Here is a 20,921-nt window from a genome sequence, read left to right on the forward strand (position 1 = left end):
TCCGGAGTGACAGGAAAAATGTCTCCTTGAAGGCCAAATTTTAACAATTAACTATTTTGAAAGGATGAGGTGAAGAACATGGACCAATTTGTTCATTGTTGAACTATGAACTTCCAGAAGCAGAAGTGGAAGTTAAAACTAGTGATAGGCATAATAATTCGAATGATATAATCGAATGAAATAACCAAATTATTTTTCTTAAAGGAAATAATTGAATTCATCATTCAAATGATTTTTCCTTAATCGAGATAATCGACTGAATTTTCCATAATCGAAATAATACAATGAGTTTTTCATGATGGAATGAGCCATTCGAACGATTTTCCATAATCGAATGATTTGATATAATCGAAATAATCAATTATCACCTCACGGTTATTGCCCAGTCAAGAACTGCTTCCTTTCCTGAAACTGCTACGGTGGTTTGAATTAATGAGAGTTGCTTTAACCGGGGTTTTCCATAAGATTATGCAGAAAGGGAAACAGGTCTGTTCTAACATTGCAGTCGGCACGCTTTGAAAATCGTCATGAGGCAGTAGATGAGAAATCGTGCATCTCTGCGGCAAAGTTTACAAAGACATTCTGGTTTCGCTTGTCATCCACTAACAAACGACTCTGTTTCTCATAGTGCTATCGCTTACCTGCTGACAGAGAATACAAAAAGAATGGGCTGTTGGGGCGATCACGTTCTGCTTGTTCGTTTGAAGGATGACCCCCGCGGACACCATTTATTCTGTAACACGCTAATTGAGGACGAAAAAGAACGTTACAGTGAGTTGGATTGATGATTAAGGCAGATCCTTGGTGGAGCAAATTATACTGACCGTAATTGGAACCCGGACTCATTGTCTGTTGTAAGACCAAAGTGGTACGGTTTACATAATTGCACTTTTTTTCTTCTTTTTTTTGTAAGAGTAAATATCTTCGGTCGAGACAAAGATGGAACCTGCATTGCACATGAGGAAAATGAAATCCTATTAATAAATTTAAAAAAAGAATAATTGAAATTTTCGATTGCTACAAAAGTATTTTTTCAAATTATAACTGGAACTAAAAACAAAGGCGAAGTCAGCGAATGTGGTGATGAATAAATCAGCAGTATAAATAAGTTAAATGAAAATTACGTCCTAAAAGGTATCACGAGAGGGCATGGCGCTGCATAGCATTATACGCGTACAATAATCCAACGACGTGTCCTTGGTAGAGCTAAAAAAAAACAGGTGACAACAGAATGGACACAAAAATTCATCACGAGACTTGAACTGAAGGACTGCACGTTTTTGGTTAATCCATTTTTGTTTGAGGATGTCCAACCACGTGGTACGAACCATGGACTACTTCAGCCCCATCCAAAGAGACTCGATTAAAACGAAATAATAATAATAAATAAATAAATAAATAAAACAAACAAATCGAGTAATTTTCTGTAGATTGAAGCAGCAGCTGTGATCTTCAGATAGCTAGATGGAGAGCAATAGGGACAGTAAAAAGAACGAAAGAAAATAAACAGGAATGAAAAGAGTGATTAAAATGAGCTTACTTACCTCGCAGACGACGCTGCTGTCAGTGAAATACCCTCCTGATGCCATATCGCAGCGGCACAACTGTTCCAGGGTGCAGTTGATAATTACTGTCTCCTATTCACATCGAGATGCCCGAACAGAATGGGGGGGGGGACGTTGCTTGCTCATTAGGTAATAAACGGAGCCAACATCCCCATTTGTCTCAGCGCTCTTTGTCCGCTCGTAATTCTTCTCTTTCCTTGGAATCCCGTACGTCTGCGCTACTTACTCCAACAATTTTCATGGCCTACAGGCAACCCCGTCCTGTGTGCGACCTTCTGGGGTCGTCCGGGTGTCAGCTGCGCTTATCCGTCGCTCTGACTTCGGTGAAAGTGATCGCCCCTGTCGGTGCAGCATGTGGAAGAGAAGCACGAGTCAGTCAGCATGCTACAGCGTCCCACGTGCAAAAGAGGTGACCCCTGTACGAGCCCAGACGGCGTAGGTAGCATTGAAACACGGTAGACAGTCCTACAAACGGTGACAACACAACAACTTCCATTTTTTTTTTAAAGTTTAATCTCCGTTTGTACAGTGTGTGACAAAATAAAACTCACAAAAAAATTATTTCCTATTGTGTGAAGGAATTTTATCGCCTCAGAGAAACAGGAGATTATATGAAGCGCTTGACATCTGATGGATATCTACTTATACGTGACTAATCAATCATTCCATAATTAATATCAATTCAGATTACGTTAATAATTAGTAATAAATGGATTGTCCCTATTGTACTGTATAATTGTTTACTTAATTATTTCCTAACCTAAACCAACATAACTAATTCTGACATTATCTAATTAAATTATATAATTGATGTTTCAACAGGCGTCGCCAAAATTTAGTGTGGCAATCGTTTCTACTACGTCTGCCAATTATATTCATGATCTGAGAGGCTACCATATATATTCTGCCTATCTTTCTTAGAACTTTTGAACAGTAATATACCAAGCCGATTAACCAACCAGTTATTCATTTTCTGCTTAAATAAGAAGGGTGGTCCAAATGTTCTGCGAATGGGATATAAAAGACATAGGTACAAAATTCTGTTTCTTTTTTATTTTCAATGTATTCACTCTGAAGACCAAAATTTCCTCACCTTTTTTTTCCCCAAATTACAGCTTTTCATTTTGGCATAAATCTAACAGTCCTTTTGTGTTCCAGAAAATTGATGCCAGCACTGTTCCAGCTGATGGATGGGTTTGAAACTTTTTCGGAGTTAGAGATCCTTCGTGATTCCAATGCATGCTTTCTAATTTGGATTAGGATCACAAAAATGTAGCCAAGTTCATCATCACTCGCCAAACGTGATAAAAGTCTATGTGGATTAGCAATAATTAATTTTAAATTCTCTTTCGATGACTCCACCCTCTGATTTTTGGTGGTGAATGAACAATTTTCTGGGAACCCATCTTGCACAAACTTTGGACATTCTCAAATGCTCATGTATTCCATGGAAAATATTAAATACTTTTTCGAATTCCGACATTTTAATTCTTTTATTTTCTAATTTTTTTTTTCTTCTATTATGTCAATCGTTTCAGAATTGATTGCTTCGGATGGCCAACCAGATCTTCGATCATCCTCAGCCGACTCCCGTCCTCTGCCAACCATTATGCAACAGTAGCATAACCGAACGATGCTTCCCCAAACACTCCAGTCATTCTTTCATGGATGTCTTTAGTACTTCTGCCCTCTTTGGTCAAAAATTTGATTACCGAACGCTGCTCAAATTTCTTGATATTCATTCTTCTTCCACCTACCAACATAAAAAATTAAATTTTAGAAACTGCAAAAGATATACAAGACATTCCATTTTATTACATTTATGTTACATTTCACATACCCTGTTCTCAGAACTTTTTGACCCCCTGTATGGTTATATCAGTGGAACTATACCTCGGTTTGAAACAAAATTACTTCATACTTATTACTAACTGGTGTTAATAACGTAGGAGATCCGCCCTACCCTCACAAACATTTCTAGACATTGATTCATGTGGTTGGATTAAAACTGGTCGAGTTCTTTACAAAAAAGTATAGAGACCCTGCCTTCTATGGCCCTCGTGGGTAGCACAGTTTGTAGGATCGCCGTCCTCCCCACACTGGGTGGAAAAGATCTCAGTTTGAGTTCTGTCGATGATATGAAGAATTTTTATGGGTCTTTTTTTCACAAGGTGGCTGAGTTAGTCGGTTTCAGGCGAAGGTAGCATGGCTTTTTCTCCCGTAAACTCGGGTTTTTTACCTAAACGGAGCAATTTGGCTTTCGTCGCTGATGCTCCTAAAATCCTACTATTACTACCACCTGCCTTCTATGAAATTAATATTCTCAATAATAATAACGGATTTCTGGAGTTCCACTTTGGAACTTAGTAACCGGATTCAAGCAACCACCCCGTGCACTTGGTATCACTACCCGTCACTGGGCGGGGGGGAAATTCCATTAAAAAAGGGAAAAACGTTTTGAAATAATGGTAAAAAATCTTGCTTGTACTCACTTGGGCAAAGCTGTTTTTGAAGTAACAAATATTACGCATAAATTCGTAGCCAGTTGCATTTGTACTAACACCAAAGAAACATCTTTACCTTTAAGCTGAAAGGCTTTCGGAACTGCCTGCGTTATTTTTCTTTTGAAGTCATGAAGCGTGCCAGAGGTGGGAACTATTTCCTGAATTTCATTTACTTCCTGAACAACAGGTGCAATGACCTTGACGATCCCAGTCTTCGATAGAAAATGAAGATAAGATCCTTTTTCTTAAATCGGGAAATACCAACACGCTTATTTATTTATTTTATTTTATTTATTTATTTTTTTGGCTACAAATTTTGAAAAGATTTCGTTTCACCTTCATAGCGCGAGACGCCCTTGAAAAGGGTGTCGTCTGCTAGTAACTTTCATCGCTTGGTAGGATAGTTATTACCAATGTAGAAAAAAAAAAAAAAAAAAAAAACAGAAGCCCACACGAACAAGATTATATTGTGTTAGTCATCAGGGTTGGGTGGAAGACAATTTAAAATTATTCTTATTTAGAACAAATTTATCAACCGAATTAATATTATTTATATTATCACTATTATTAATACTATTAATATTGTTGATATTATTAATTAATATTTATTAAATAAACTAATTTTATATTATCGTAAATTATTAGGCAATTTGAAATTATAAAACCAAAAAATTAGAAAGTAGAACACTAAATAATGCGATTGAAACCAGTCGGTTGATTTTTCAATATTACATAAGATAGAATGTGGCGCCATCTTACGGTATGTTGGCATGTACGGTTTCATCTTATCAAAAAAAAAAAAAAAAAACTATCTGTTCTTTACCGATTTTTTCATTCTTGAACAGTGGTATCACAGGAATTTCCAATTTGGGGAATAAAATGAGGAAAGTTAACAAAACATGGGGCAGATATTTTAAAAGTTAATTTAATTTATTTTAAATTTTAATTTTCTCTTAAAGTTTCTATCTGGTAGACTTAGATCGATGCCTTATTAGTTTGTTTCAAGGGTTCTTAATGACTGTATATTAAAGCTATAAATTTATTAATATCCCTACAGAGGGGGCACTTGTTCTTTCTACCATGTATTCACCTTCAGTGGTTTTACGTAGAGGGTCCTACTGGCTTTATTTAAATAGCAGGGGCTCCAGTACTGTTACTGAAATTACTTTACCAACCCCAGGGGCTCCAGTACTGTTACTGAAATTACTTTACCAACCCCAAGGGCTCACATCTGGTGAGTATGGGCTTGGCACACCCAGGGTCCTGAGCCGGATATCATCATTCTTCTCTTGGTGAGTCATTTAAAATATCTAGGCATTATGTTTGACGGATCTTTGACTTTCAACTCACATGTTACTTATCTATCAGAAAAGGTGAGGAAATTTATTGGTATTCATTACTCTTTGAATGGAACTAGCTCAGTTCCATTCAAAGAGTAATCCTCCTTAGGATGTGCATGGCACGCAGAACTGTATCGACCCCAGCTTTGCAGGATGTGACTGGAAAATTGCCTATTGATCTGCATTTGTTGTATTGTGCATTGGCTTACTTCATCCGTCGTGGCATTTCCTGTTCTTTTCTGAATATACAGGTGGACATTTTGGCAGATCCCAGGAAGGAAAGGACAAGAATCTCGGATGCTTTGGTAAAAGTCTGATAAGAGTGTTGGAGTGTTTGTGATAAAGGGCAGATTACACAAAATGTTTTCCCAGATTTAAGAAATGCAGCCTCGATAAAATTCAAATGGTTTGCCCCAAACTTACAAGCTATGTCCTTATTGACTGGTCATGGTTCGATTAATGCACAGTTGCATGATTTAGGAATTACTGAAAGATCTAGTTGCCATTGTGGCGAAAGAGAATTGTGGGAACATATTATGTACAACTGTGAGGAGTACAGCGATCTACGAATTGAACTGGTACCTCGGATTAGTAATCTCACTCTTATGGCAGAAGGCTGCGAGACAATTCTAGTTGATAAACAGGAGAACTTCTTGGCTTTCCAAGTCTTTGTAACCGCAATATTTCTTAGGCGGAAGACTCTTCTGCATCTGGAAGCCTTGGATTTGTAATGCGGTATGGTGTATGCCGAATTACCTAAAGTCCTGTGAAATCGTGGAGGCTTGAGTCTGCTATATCCACTGCAACTCCAGTTCCTTGTGCTGGCATTTCTGTTCTCGGCAGCTCCTGGCGCTGCTGGCTTTGAAACAAACTGTGAACAGATGTAGCTCTTTCCAATGAAGTTTGGACTTTCTCTGAAATTTAATTATATGTATATTTATTTTTTATATAGTTTGATTATTTTCAGTTTGTTGATATCAATCTTTTTTGGTCATGGTAGGCTTTTTTTTTTCTCCTCCCTGTACTTGGGCAAACAGGAGAGGGAGTGTATAAGAGTACTGCTAAATTATGTTTAACGTACCTCCAACATATTGGTGTATTATTTATATTTATGACTTTTCATAATCCTTTACCATCTTATATCTTTAAGAACATACAAATTTGTACATATTTAATTAATTTTCAGTACTTTTATTACTTTTCATCTTTGTCTTTTTTTGAAATAGCGTTTGGAAAATCGAAACCGAATATTTCGATTTTCGAAACGGTGTGGGGAGAAACTCTTATCACAACATACGAATCTCCTGAAGAGATGAGGAATGGTGGTATTAAATTTGTTATTTTGTTTTATTTTTTATTTAAATCTCTGCCATTTAAACATGTTTTCACATTTTTATTTGGCAGGAGCTTGTCGCGGCGAATGCCGTCAATGACGCGAAGAATTTTTGTGGGCCTTTTTCGCAACATAGTTGAGTTAGTCAGTCTCAGACGAAGGTAGCGTGATTTTTCTCCCAGAATTCGCGTTTTTCATCCAGCAAACAGCAAATCGACCACAGAACACACGCAATTTACAGATACATTATATCCGGCGCAATATGGCCTAAGTTGCTGATGCGCCTAAAACCCTACAACAACAACAACAGCTGAGGTAGTGAGCGAGTGGCATCAGCTCAGAGAGATGCTACTTGGCCTGTGGTATGCAAAATTGGCAGTCTGATATTACTTCCAGTTGGTGGCCTGATATTACTTCCAGTTGGTGGCCTGATATTACTTCCAGTTATTTGAAAAATGTTGCCAGTATATGAATGTTAAGGGTAACTAATGTCCATTTTACAAATGGACATCAGTTATGGATCACTGCGGTTTTTCCAAAAGTATTTATCGTTTGCAATTTGTGAAAAACGTTTCAAAGGTTTTGAGCCTGTTGCAGTTCGAGTGAAGGCGAGGCGTACTTCTTAGCAAGCCCCCTAAGAATTCTTCATTCTGTGACTTCCCGTATGTTGATGTGGTCATGGGTAAGAGAACAAATATTTTTAAGATTTGAATAATGTGTGGTATTGGGGTATAATGTAGATTTTTAAAGCTAACTGACTTCGAAGCCGATTTTGAAGATCAGGATCATTTCTTGCTTCATTCAGTACTCAATGCTTCAGATAGTTTGAGCAGTAGTGTTGGAGGAATGGGGACTAGACCACAGATGAGTAGCAGATAAAGCAAATATAAAAGATAATACATCTCATTATTCTAGTCTTAGTTTGAATTCGACACAGGTGGAGAATTAAGTTCAAAACATCTTGGAGAGCTTTAAATTGGAAGAATGAAATATATTCAGCAAAGTTTGATAATTAGCCAAGCATAGGCAAGTACCCGTGGATAGTTTTTAGGGAAAAATAACATATTAAGGTTATTTTTGATTTTATGGAGAGCTCAAAAAAACTGCAATAGTAATAAAAGTTTTCCAATTGTTGATTGAGCTTGTTCAGAGGAATTTAGATGTTGAGTAGGCACAAAAAATATCATCAGCGTAGGATCTGAAATAGCAGTAGGCTTTTAGGAACAGCACAAGGACAGTAGGGAAGATTAAAGCTAATAGGGTTCCTCGTTGAGAAACAGTGGATGAAATCATCTTCCTCCTCGCACCGGGTGGAAAAATGCTCGAGTTAGAATTCCCATATAGGTTAGTACAAAAGCATCATTCTAACGTAGCCATCTACCAAAGTAGTTAAATTAATTAATTAAATTGACATCGTTTTGGTTATATCTCATGTTGTGAATGCCTTCACAACGAGTTTGCCATGGTATTGTACTACCTCGAATAAGTAACACTTCACCAGTGGAGGAAACTACTGTTACTTATTCTCAGCAGATACCACCATCCAGGCGGCACCGTTTCAAAGCTTGTTGACTTCTCCTCGGTGGGTGGGCAGGTACCCTGGTGTTGCAATAGTGACAACCCAGTTATGAAGTATAACTTCACAATATGAGAGATCCATTTTAACGTAGCCATCTACCAACTACTTTGGTAGATGTCTACGTTAAAATGATGCTTTTGCACTGACCTATATGTTAGTCATTCTACTTCGTAGCATGAGGCCTTTGCCCTTAAATATTTTATAGTTAGAATTCCCTTAACGACGTAAGGATTTTTATGGACTTTTACTACCACATATCTAAGTTCGTCGGTCTTAGGAGAAAGTAGCATAGTTCTTAATCCTGGAAACTTGGTATTTCGTACTCGGCTAACAGAATACATGCAATTTACAGACAATATACTGATGCCACATAGCCTTTGGGCCCTTGGCGCTTAACACACAGACAAGGGATTTTACTATTTATTTGCCTGGCCACCGTTCTATTGGATGAAGTGAAATAGAGGAATCCAATTGATAATATGATGTCGAGAGATTTCTATAACTATCTACAGTTCTGTAGTAGTTTTGAATAGCTGTAACAAGGATTCGACTTGTACCGAGGGAAAAGTAGAAGTAAGATCAAGGGCTTACTTCTCTTTGGAACTATTTGTAACTCCAACTTGAAGAATATCTGAATCGTCTGAAGGCAGGACTGAAAGGTCTTTTAAAGCATACAATATGGTTGGAGGTCTCTTGTAGAGGACGTGTGCAACCAGTTTGTTTTTGTTGTTTTCGATGCGTTTGAGAGGTGGCAACAGTTCCGAAGTCGGTTTTTGATTCTGGAGACTCAACTTTGGGTACCATTTTACAGTGGATTCATATTCCAGAATTGCAGATGATCTTTGAGTTCTACTGACCACTGAAGTTAATGTCTTATTAATGAAAAAGTTTGCTACTTTAAGTGCAAATGAAAGGATCATATTGATTCCCACTAATTGCTCTGAGTATATCTTCCACAGATAATGAAACTGCAGACAGGACGAAGGCTTCAAAATGCATGTGCTGGACACCTACTCTGAAGGGATGGAAGTAGAATTAAATCTGACCGCGTAGTTAGTCGGCCCAATCCTTGAGATTCACATTCTAATTATTACTATTTTAACTGCATCCTTCCCATACTCCCTCCTCACGAGATTGGATTACTATAGCCGCTATTGAAGAGATAATTAAAAATTACTCATCGAGAAGAATCGAATCTATACCTCTCCAAAGAGTGGTAGATGGCAATGTATCATGCCGATTAAGATTCCACGAAGGCCAATCCCTGAGATTAATCAAGAGTGGTTTCGCCATGGTTTGGAGCCAGATAGGGAATACAGTGAACACAGCGTTTTCTGCTTTTGATACCAGCGACATAGTCATTTAGAAGATAGCGTGAATTGGCTCTATAAGTAGACTACTGAGAATGTTTCATGGATATAGGCTGAAAAGGAACATTACCAGATCAGTGTTTATTTACTTGGGTTTATAAATACTTTTTGTGACGATTTGAGTCTAATAGAAGAGACCCAGTTAAGTCGCAGTGGGTCAAACTGGATTCACCTTCTCTTCGACCCAATGACATGGTCGGTAGAGAAAAAAACCATGCTACCTTCGTCTGAGACCGACTAAGCCAGCCACTTTGTGAAAAGGGCACATAAAAATTCCTTTCGTCATCGAAGAGACTCGATGACTCAGGTCTTTTCCATCTGGTGTGGAGAGGAAAAGTCTACCAACTGTGCTACTCACGAGGGCGTTCTACCTTATACTAGTTCTTTACTCTATATGCATAAGCCGGCTGTCATTATTTACTGACTTTGGAAGGTTGTCCGAATAGAACATGTTCAATGGGATATCTAACTAAAGCGGCAGTTGTGATCTTTATCTGGATATGTTTAAAAATTAAGAGTTAATTTTATTTTGATTTTGATTTTTTAATTAAAATGAAAAGGAGTTTAAATTTTATTCATGTATTAAATTTTAAAATTTGCTAATTTTCTTTTATTTTATTTATATTTTTTAACGCAGTTATCAACTAGAAGAACCTGCTCTGGACCACTAATTTGAGTCCTTCTGGTTTTGAGGAAAATCCCCGCTATTTGATTGATCGCGCTTCCTTAGATTTATTGATTTCCTTCCAGTTTTTAATGACTCTGTTTCTTCCTTGGTTTTATTGAAATTAGTTGCCTGCAATAAATCATTTTGACAGGATTTTCCCCCAAATTAGGGAATGTATGTTACAGGACACAGCTGCATGCTGTCATGTGGGGCAGCGCTGGGAGGAGTTTAATGGGACATACCCCATCCCGAAATGAAAATTAGACCACACCTTGTCATGATTTTTTAGAATTTATTATCTGAAAAACAGATTTTTTATCGCATTTAGGTATTTATCGCCCTCTATGTTTGGTGAATAGATTTAAGTTTACTAGATGCAGACGATTTGTATGTGACGTATGTGTTACCATGACGACAAGTGGAAATTTTTAAAATAAAGCGAGATACGCTGCCATATTCATTTGAATCTCAATTAGGAACACATTTGAATTTTGTGAAATATGAATTCAATAATTAAAATGATTGGAAATTGGAAATATGATTTCAATCATTAAAAACATTAAATATGACAACATTATCCTGAAAAAAAGATTTCAGTTAGCTTAATAAAACACATCAACGGTGTTTTATTTTAATTCTCGTGCCATCAATGACGTTGGAGTACTGGGGGTGGCCAAAGAGTTCTGAGAATAGGATATATAAAATGTATTAATGAATTATAGAATAAGTTATTTTGATAGCTTAGTGTCGTATAAAATAATATGGAAACAATTGTACGTAAAATTAATTTTTATTTTATCTTGGTAGGTGGAAAAATGAAGATCCAGCAAATCCAGCATTGTTAAGTAATCATACTTTTGACTAAAGAGGGGTAGAAATACTAAAGAAGTCCATGAAAGAATGACTAGGTGTTTGAAGAAGTACCAACCAGTTATGCTACTGTTACAAGATGGTCGGCAGAGTTCAGAAGAGGGCAGGAGTCAATTGAAGGAAAAATCGTTGAAGAAAAACGAATTACAAATTCAAGATAAAAATACAAAAATACAAATATAGTAACCAAATACAATTTCAGTAATAAAAATTGCAATATTTTATATTTAATGCGATTTTATTATATATATTTTGAAAATGGCCGCTGGCCTGATTATACATGTTCGCAGGGTTGGGTTGGCCCACGGGCCGGAGGTTGTCTATCCCTGATTTAATCCATTTGAGCGCGGGACCCTGTTCTACAGAACCGGTTAAACATACCTGTGGACTGCCCAGAATTATAAATAACACATGCTATTAAAACAATTAAAAAATCCAATGATAAATATTGTTACTAATTTCATCACTGCATTTTATAATATAATATGATGAAAATGTTAAAAATTATAAAGCAATAATAGAATTCTAGACAAGACTGCAATAATAATTAAGACACAGCATGTATTTGTTAAAGGGAGATCTTGTATCCAACCAATTTGATTGGATACTATGATGTAGTCACAAAGGAACTGGATGCAAAAAATAATTTTGATATCACATACTTGAATTTCAGGAAAGCTTTTGATACTGTTGCACATGGAAGACTGCTGTACAAATTGGATCAGTGTGGCATTAAGGGCAAGTTGCTGCTAGGGATAAAAGGATGGTTGAGCGGGAGAAAGTGGTAATCAATGGCCACTGCTCTTTGTGGACTAATGTTATTAGTGGAGTTCCCCAGGATTCGGTGCTGGGCCCATTGTTGTTTTGTGTATTCATCAATGATATTTATGAGGATACATCAGGCTTAATGTCCAAGTTTGTAGATGATACAAAGATTAGTAGGGTTGTTAATGACAGTAAAGACAGCATGCTACTGCAAATGGATCTAGATAAGTTGGGCAAATGGGCTGAGAAGTGGCAACTGAATTTTAACATTGACAAAAGCAAAGTACTGCATATGGACAACAGTAAACCAAGAGAAACGTACCATCTGTGTGGTACTACACTCAGGGAAGTGGAGAGTGAAAAAGACCTGGGGATAATTGTGCAGTCAGATATGAAGTTCTCAGAGCAGGTCATGGAGTCTTATCAATGATATGTAGGAATTTTGATAGCAGGGACAAGGAGGTGATTATACCGTTGTACAAGGCAATGGTCAGGCACACCTTGATTACTGTATACAGGTCTGGTGGCCTCATTTTAGGTAGGATGTAGAGTTTGTAGAACGAGTACAAAGAAGGGCAACAAGATTGGGGAGGGGAACAAAGGGGTGCTCTTACAAAGAAAGGCTCAACTTCTGCAAGTTGCAGCATTTGGAGATTAGGCACCTGAGAGGTGATCTGATTGATGTGTACAGGGCCTTGAATGGTTTGAGCAGGCTAAATGCTGATGGGACACTTCCTTTTGCTCAGATTAAGAACCTGAGGGGGAATAGATTCCCCCTCAGGTTCTTACAATTACAGAAAAGTCTCCAAACGGATATTTGCCCTCCGCTTGCTTGTGTCAATTAAAATGATGGCGGGTGAAGTCAATACGCCAAATTATTGGCAGATGTGCAATTAGAGGATCCTCCCGAAACCCTTAAGAGCCCTCCCCTCTCTGCAGTCTGTGGCGTGGAGGCTCAGAATAGGGGATAGATTCCTGCCCATGGAGATACTCCACAACGTCCAGGAGATAGATGTGGACTACAAAAAGTTCATAGAGGACAAATCGTACAGAAGACGCATCATCATGGAACAGCTTTCGTCTTCAACCGAGTGACTGTCATCGTCCTTTCATGTGTCTTCATTTCACATGTTAATATTAATTTTATATGTAAATATACGTTTTATGTCCTAATATATGTTATAAGTCAGGAATGTGAATAAACCATTAGAAGTAAGCAATACAGAAAATTAAAACATTACTGAAGATAAATGTTCTCAAAATCAGTGTAAAAAGATCTTTTGTGATGCTAATTTTAAGTTCGGTCAGCATCAATCTTAAAATAATTTGTCAGTTTTACAGGTTTTGATATCAGGAGCGCATCTAGGATTTTTCTTTCTTTTTTTTGTTAGGGAGGGCGACAACTGTACTAAGTTTTCTGATACTAGTCATTGAACCGGCTTTAGTATAGGAAAATCACCCGTTGACTTAATAAAAGTTGGAATTTCTTTAATTAATATTTAAAGAAAAAATTATGCTACTTGCATTAATTTTAGTATTAATTAAATAGTAAAAATAAAATAAAATAATTATAAAGGAAGTAATGGTGAAGTAATGTCATCTCCAAAGATTAATCTTACCAATCGCACTACGCACTATTGTAGTTTGGAAAAAAATATGATTGAAAGCAATGCAATGCCAGGACAACTCGTTATGAAGACAATTATTTCGGCGGTTCAGGTCCACAGTTTTTACACTCTAGTTGTGCCACTCACGTCCACAGTAATGTAGTTAAGAGTGGTAAGAGGATATGTCATCGTTGACCATTTCAAGTGGTGGTCAACGATGTACTGCGCAGAAGTTTGATCTACAAAGAGAGTACTTTCAAGTAGGTGTTGATTTGAAGTTTTTATCAGTCACCTTTCAGGGGATACATCCTGAAAACCAGGGACATTCTGTGGACGTGTGGTAACCCTACTGTTGACATTATCATAAAATAGACACTCCCTTCGGAGTCTGTTTAAGACTTAAACAATCGTTTCCATTTTAAACTTAAAAAAATATAAAAATACAAATTGGGAATGGGGGGTTTAGCTCCTTCAGCTTTCCCACATAGATGCGCCTATGAACGATTCCACCCTAGATTAGATTCATTCCCTTCCCCACCCACAGAATAATGTGCACAGTTCTCCGTGACAGTATAGTTATATCGCCACTTGTCTGTCGTTTGGAGCGGGTTCAAATCCCGTTTGTGGTTGGAATAACTCGCTAATCAAATTACAGAAATGATCTTTTGAAGTACGATCTTATAAAAATTCATCCCGTCGTCAACGGGACTCGAACTTTTCCACCCGGTGTGGGGGAAACGGCGATTTTGCCAACTGTGCTACCCACGAAGGCAAAGTTAATGAGATTATAAGAAACAGCACCGTATTTAGCAGTCACGGTTTGAGGCGCGAGGGTACATAAGTACCCTCGCGCCTCAAACCGTGGTCCTCAAGCCTGGTCACTCGGCTACTACGGTTGGAGGTGCCGAGGACTGAACAGAGGACCTTGCGCATTAGGAAAGTATAAAAGAAGACCACCCAACCCCTTTACATCAACTCGCAATTAGTTCTAATAGGAGAGATGAGAATTGCCCGTAGGTATTCTTCTCTTTCTTTTACTATTTGTCAATGAGTAAAGTTTGCTGTAAAATATTTTCAGTGAGAAATATTAAGTTGATTTAATTAATAAAAATTAAATATAAAGGGCTTTGTTTGAGTATGGAGTGAGTGGAGAAACTCTGTTAGACACGAGTGATTAATTAACCTAACTGCCCTCTTTTGAATGGAACCTAGAAGCCTGAAAGAGGTTCTGGGGGGCGTTGCCCCAGATGTGGGAACAATATTCCATGGTAGGGCGGATTTGCGATTTATACAGAGTGAGAAGCTGTTTGGAAGAAAAGTAACGCCAAGAGCGAAAGAGAAAACCAAGTTTTTTAGATGCAGAGGAAGCAATATTTGTAATGTGTTTCTGCCAAGAGAGATTAGAAGTTAGGGTAATCCCCAAAAGAGATATATCAACTTGCCTAGAAATCGGAGTGTCACTAAAGATAAGCACAGGAGCAGAAGAATCCTTTTTGTGAGATATAAGACAAGACTGAGTTTTAGAAGAAGAAGAACTCTTTAAGAAGGATTGAAATCAACTAAGTTATCTTTGCCCCACTGGAGAATTACCTGGAGATTGGCATTTAAGGAATTGGTAGCAGATATTCGAGAAGTTGAAGCTGATTGAGAGGGGCAAGGTTTCTGAAACTGGGAGGTGGACTGCAATGCGCTATCAAGAGCAAAACTATGGATAGGATTTCCGGTCAATGGAAGAAGGTCATTGATATACAAGAGGAAAAGAGTGGGGGAAAGAACTGAACCTTGGGGGACACCGGCATTAGTGGAGAAGTTAGAAGACAGAGAGCCATCTACCATCACCCTCAGTGAGCGATTAGAGAGAAAACTGGATAACCAATTACTAAAAACAGTTGGCAAACCATAAGATGGAAGCTTGTTTAGAAGACCTTTATGCCAAACACGATCAAAAGCCTTTGAGATGTCAAGAGCAACTACTTCTGTTTCGCCGAACCTTTCCATTGAATTAGTCCATAAATGGGTAACATAAGCCAGAATATCTCCAGTGGATCGACACTGACGGAATCCATACTGGCGATCATTGATCAGATGGAAGGTTTCTAGGTAGCTTAGAGTTCTTGTCTCTCCAGTGACGGTGACTGCGCTCAAACTTAAGTTCTTTAGAAACAACTATACATTAGAGAGCTAAGTTCGAACTCTGTCACTGAGGACACTAGGGCCTCCAGACGGTCGATTGAAAAAGATAATGTAGAAAAGCATAATTAATGAACCATTTCAAATTTTCATTAATCTGTGTTGAGCTTGAGCTCTGTTTTTAGTACATTACAAGAACAAAACAGAAAGAAAATGCATTTTGTTATTTATTGACATTCAATTTATTAAACAAACAAATGCCGCCTGCATACTTGTTCGAATCATTCGAATTACAGTATACGAATATAATCGAAATAACCAAATGATTTACTATAATCATTCGATTCTTTCGAATTAATCGATTATGACTCTCGATTGTGTCCACCAACATACTATTAAAATGAAGCTATTAATCGTCATTTTGAAACGGCTGAATTTGAAAAGTATATTTTATTGAAACGTAAATTTTATTTAAATAGAGTTGTCAACTCGGACTCTGTTTGGTATGAATCGAAAAGACTAAAGAGAATAAAAATGGTGATCGAATACAGCAGGGGTTCTCAACCAGGAAGGAATTGAGACCACAGATTGATAGACTCAAAACTGCTGGAATATTGATCTTTCTACAAACTACAATTCTACAGATTGTACATAATCTACAGGACATCAGACTTTACTGGATGAATATCGCATTTATAGTTATATTCGACTTTTTCTTGTTTTTTATGCGCAGATTTTGGAGCCTTTTGAGTCAGACAATCTTGGAAAGGGGGTGGAATGACAATCTGACGTATGGTGAAAAGGATGCATGGGGCAATAAAGGTTGAGAACCACTGGAATACAGTATTATGGCTCTCGTTAAGTCCAGACACCAAAATTCAAAACGAGTTGTATTACGGAACTTATAAAAATAAAACAGCATCATTATACTGAGTTAAATTGCCGCTATAAAAAAAATTAATGTCGTCTACAACGATTAATCTTTGGAATGACGGCAGTTGTTTACATTTGGCGACACCATTATGCGTTGCTTACATTTGTTGGCACGATCCTCTAAATACAGACTGAGTTACACATCAAACAAAATGGGAGGAGGGGGAAAGAAACGTTGATGTATTACGAATATTCAATGCGCAGTCTCAGTGATGTTATAATATAAAATAATACTATTAAAGAGCGTGCGCACTTGGAAATGTGTCCCTGTGCTAGTCGCGCGCCCAGCAATGCGTGGTATAAATTGTGATTGGTGCTGCATTCCTTAAATTGTGTGAAAAAATTATGAACGAAGATTACCCGATCTTCATTTCAGATAAGACGTACCCTCATTGGCCAATGAATATGAGTTTTAGGGCCCCCTTCCACTCACATGCGCTCTATTCTCTCCATCGATGAAGCCCTCAAGTTAACGAACTAGAGCGTAAACCAGTTTTATTTTGCAGCTTCTCCCCCTGTCGATCCCTGCACCTAATATCCCCATTCCCCGGTACTACGTGCTTCGTTTGTCGCGTGTGTGTTTGGCCAGGGAGATGATTTATGTGCGCAACCTCTAACACTCGTGGCAGCCAATTATATAGAAGCAAAGCATAATTGCGAGCTTCAGGGAAAAGTTCTACTGGATCATGATTGCGTTGAATTCCCTCCGTAATTTTTCTCTTTTCTTTTTCCTTTCTCAGATCCTTTTGTAGGCAGCGATGGACACCTTAGGTGTATTAATCTCTGACTTAATTACTGAGACGATTTTGTAGCTGTCGGGTTACGGTTTCGAACAAAATTATTAACGCAGCGCTGTCCACCCTGCATGAGGTGATGTCCTGCGAGTGTTTTTTTCTTTCTTTCTTTCCTCTCTCTTTAAGAATGACGTCAATGACTAGTAGAAGTGAGGATCTGAAACAATGTACCAAACAACTCACAACACGCCCCTCTAGATTGAATCTTTTGAACGTAAAAGAATGCATCGGTTTATTGCCCCATCATCTACATCCCTCCAAATAGGGCGTTTAATTTATAGTAAACATCTATTCGTTATTCTAAAAACGAGTTCAACAATTGTAATGATGGGTCGGCCTATTGGGGTGGTGGGGAGACGCTAATTCCAATACTCTCCAAGAGCAGATAAGTCTTAGTTTCCAGGACAGAGAAGTTTTCTTTTCTTCTTCTGAAAAGAAGCTTCAACTGAATTCTATAATAGGGGAATAGACTTACTCATTTTTCGATCTCATGTAAGTTTTCAGAACCAGAAAGGGGAATAATTTATTCCCCTTTGTGTACACATCACCGTTATAACCAATAGATACGCGAGAATGGAAGAGCAACAAATTAACGTGAACGATTGCTTCAAGCACCGACATTAACACTGGAGATAAAACATGATGGTGTATTTGATTGTGGTATGAACCTGGAACAAAACCCATCCCTTTCGATTCCAAAAACCCGACTCTTAACTGTCAAACATTAAAAAAAAAACAAAAAAAAAAAACATAGCGATTGGGAAACAGAAAGGAGCTGTCGCTCCTGTAAAACTCAAAATTATCCAATGGCATCGGATTTCTGCTAAGTGGTCAATAAGAAGTCGGAAGAATAGGGTGGGTGCTGCAGATTTTCAAAGTCTGGTAGGAGACGGACACTTTTCAATAGCTTCCCACGTCTCTTTAACTCGATACGTCTCTTAACTTTCCCAGGAGGCTGCTGTAGTACTCTCCACTGATTCTGTTACGTTTCTGGAAGCAATCTGTACAGATGATACCTTTAGATTCCCACAAAACCGACAACATAACCCAGTTGGCAGATAATTGAACCTTGGCTTTTTGGGGGTTAATGAAGATGAATATTTCCATTGTTTGCTCATTTGTTTCTGGGTCATAGTGATGTATTCAACGTTCACCCATTGTCAGAATTCGATCAAAAACAGCATCAAAGTTCTCTCTGTACAAATCTCCAAAAATTTTGCTGAACATTCTTTCCTGTGGAGCTTTTGAGGAGGTCTCAACAATCTCGGAATACATCGGGCTGCCACCTTAGACATGTGCAGGAACTCATGCATTATAGTTCAAGCAGACCCATGGCTAATGCTCACTTCATTTGCTATAAAATTTATAGTTACACGTCTGTCTTCAAGGACCATCCATTTCGCTTTAACCACAATGGCAGAGTCTGTGGCTGGATGGGTCTTCTTTCCTTTCGGTCATTAGGCACACACTGCTTCGCCTACACCTGAACTGTCCTTGAACAAAAATCAAATTAAGCAATGATGTCATGGAAATCACTGTCACTTAGCAATACTTGGTGATTTCCAAGATTCATTATTAAAACTTGAAAATCATGCATCATCGCTATCGCAAGAATTACTCGATTATAAAATATAATTTAAGTTTATTTTATTAATTAACAGGAATGAGTACCCAGCCAAAATCAAGCTCCGCAAAATAAACTCCTGGGAAACTCTTGTCTCCACGGAAGGAAACACTGACCCTTGGGGAATGGTGTACAAAGTCACCACCAACAAACTCCGCAGGGGAGAAGTGGAATGAAACTTACCAAACGTCAACCATAGAAAATCACTTTACTCTGGAGGATCTCGACACTGCAGCATCCAAAATGCGAAACAAGAAAACACCGGGTGAAGATCAAATCGAATCCGAGTTAGTCGAAAAATCTGTTTAAATCATACCACATAAAATCCGTGATCTCTTCAATCGTTGCCTCTCAGAAGGCACCTTCCCCTCTGATTGGAAAACTGCAAATATCCGATTCTTACCAAAAAATCCGACCAAACCTCAAGCCCTCCTAGGGGCCTACCAGCTGTCAATGCTGAGTAAACTATTCGAGCGACTTCTTCACCAGAAAATAGAAACACGCTATCAGGAAGCTGGACTCCCATCACCGAACCAATATGAATTCCAGAAAGGGCGCTCCACTGTCGATGCACTCGAAAATATCACCGAAGCGGCTAAAAACTGTGACCACAAATATTTCCTGGTTATATTCATCGACTTCGCTGGAGCCTTTGACTCCCTATGGTGGCTCAGTGTCCTGGAAAGGCTCCAGAGAGCTCACATACCTGGTAACCTCTATCAATGCATCAAATCCTATCTTAAGGACAGAGAAATCACTGTTAGTGCCCAGTACTGCCATCTTTCCAGGCCAGTCTACAGGGGTTTCCCTCAGGGGTCTGTCCTCGGATCTCCTCTGGAACTTGATCCTGGACAATTTTCTTAACCTTGACCTTCAGGGCGTCGGGACCCAGGCCTACGCAGATGACCTGGTCCTAATGCTTGTATCTGACAGCAGGGCCCAAATTGAAACCACGGCAGACCAAGCTATTTTTACCCTTCAAGAATGGGCCAGTCAAAATTTCCTAGACATCCAGAGAAGACAAGCTCCATTCTCCTAAAAGGCTCTCTAGACCTAAGAAGCCCCCCACAAATCAAGGTCGGAGAGACAGCCATAAAGCTCAAAACTGAACTCAAATATCTCGGTTTGGTTCTGGACAAGAATCTCTCCTACATGCCGTACCTCTGCTGTCTACGAACCAAGATAAGAAAATTTTCTGCACTCATTGCTAGAGTTACCCGGAGGGACTGGGACCTGAAAAAGGAAAACGCTCTCCCTCTTTAACAAGGCCGTCTTCGTCCCAGTACTGGCCTACGCAGCTAATGTATGGTATAAAAAGGCGACTACGGTAGTGAATAGATGAAGGCGTGAAACAGTTCACCGCTCAATTCTGCTAACGATCACTAGAGCGTGTTTTTCAGTCAGCACCCACGCGCTCTAGGTCCTCGCGGGTACTCTTCCCCTGGACCTGGAAATTGTCCGCTGTTGCTGCTTTTTCAACTGTCTAAAGGGAGAACAACTACTTGCATTGGCTTCACTACAGATCTAACAAGCAACAAGACCCTGGAAAAGGCAGGACTCATGACATTCCTGAAACAAACCTGGCAGGACAGATGGTCAGACTCGACAAAAGACACAGTTACCAAAAAATTCATCCCTGAGATAAATCTGGTATATCCGCATCCTCCGGCCTGGTTTTCACCTGGACTACACACTACGTATCTCCTGACTGGACATGGCCCTTTCAGGAAAAAAACTCTTTGACTTTGGAATCTCGGAAACACCGCAATGCTCCTGCGGGCAAGAGGAATCGTGGGAGCACCTCATAGACGACTGTGAAATCTATGAAGACTTGTGATGC

At 38.6% G+C, this 20,921-nt stretch overlaps 1 protein-coding gene across 2 annotated transcripts in view; it reads right to left on the reverse strand.

Annotated features, from left to right (window-relative positions):
- Positions 1-20,921, reverse strand: part of LOC150075900 (myosin light chain kinase, smooth muscle-like) — a 212,679-nt gene that overhangs the window by 128,938 nt on the left and 62,820 nt on the right. Inside the window, exon 1 of one of the 2 annotated variants that reach the window (XM_090387043.1) lies at positions 1,545-1,846. The exons of the other annotated variant lie outside the window; for it this stretch is intronic. Coding sequence (XP_090243169.1) covers positions 1,545-1,589 — 45 coding nt within the window. The 5' untranslated portion in view covers positions 1,590-1,846. Of the gene's footprint in view, positions 1-1,544; positions 1,847-20,921 lie in introns of those variants that run through there. 2 annotated transcript variants of the gene reach the window in all.

This window comes from Mastigoproctus giganteus, chromosome 13 (genome assembly GCF_048544385.1).
Source record: "Mastigoproctus giganteus isolate SK-2022 chromosome 13, ASM4854438v1, whole genome shotgun sequence".
In the NCBI taxonomy this organism is placed as follows: domain Eukaryota; kingdom Metazoa; phylum Arthropoda; class Arachnida; order Uropygi; family Thelyphonidae; genus Mastigoproctus; species Mastigoproctus giganteus.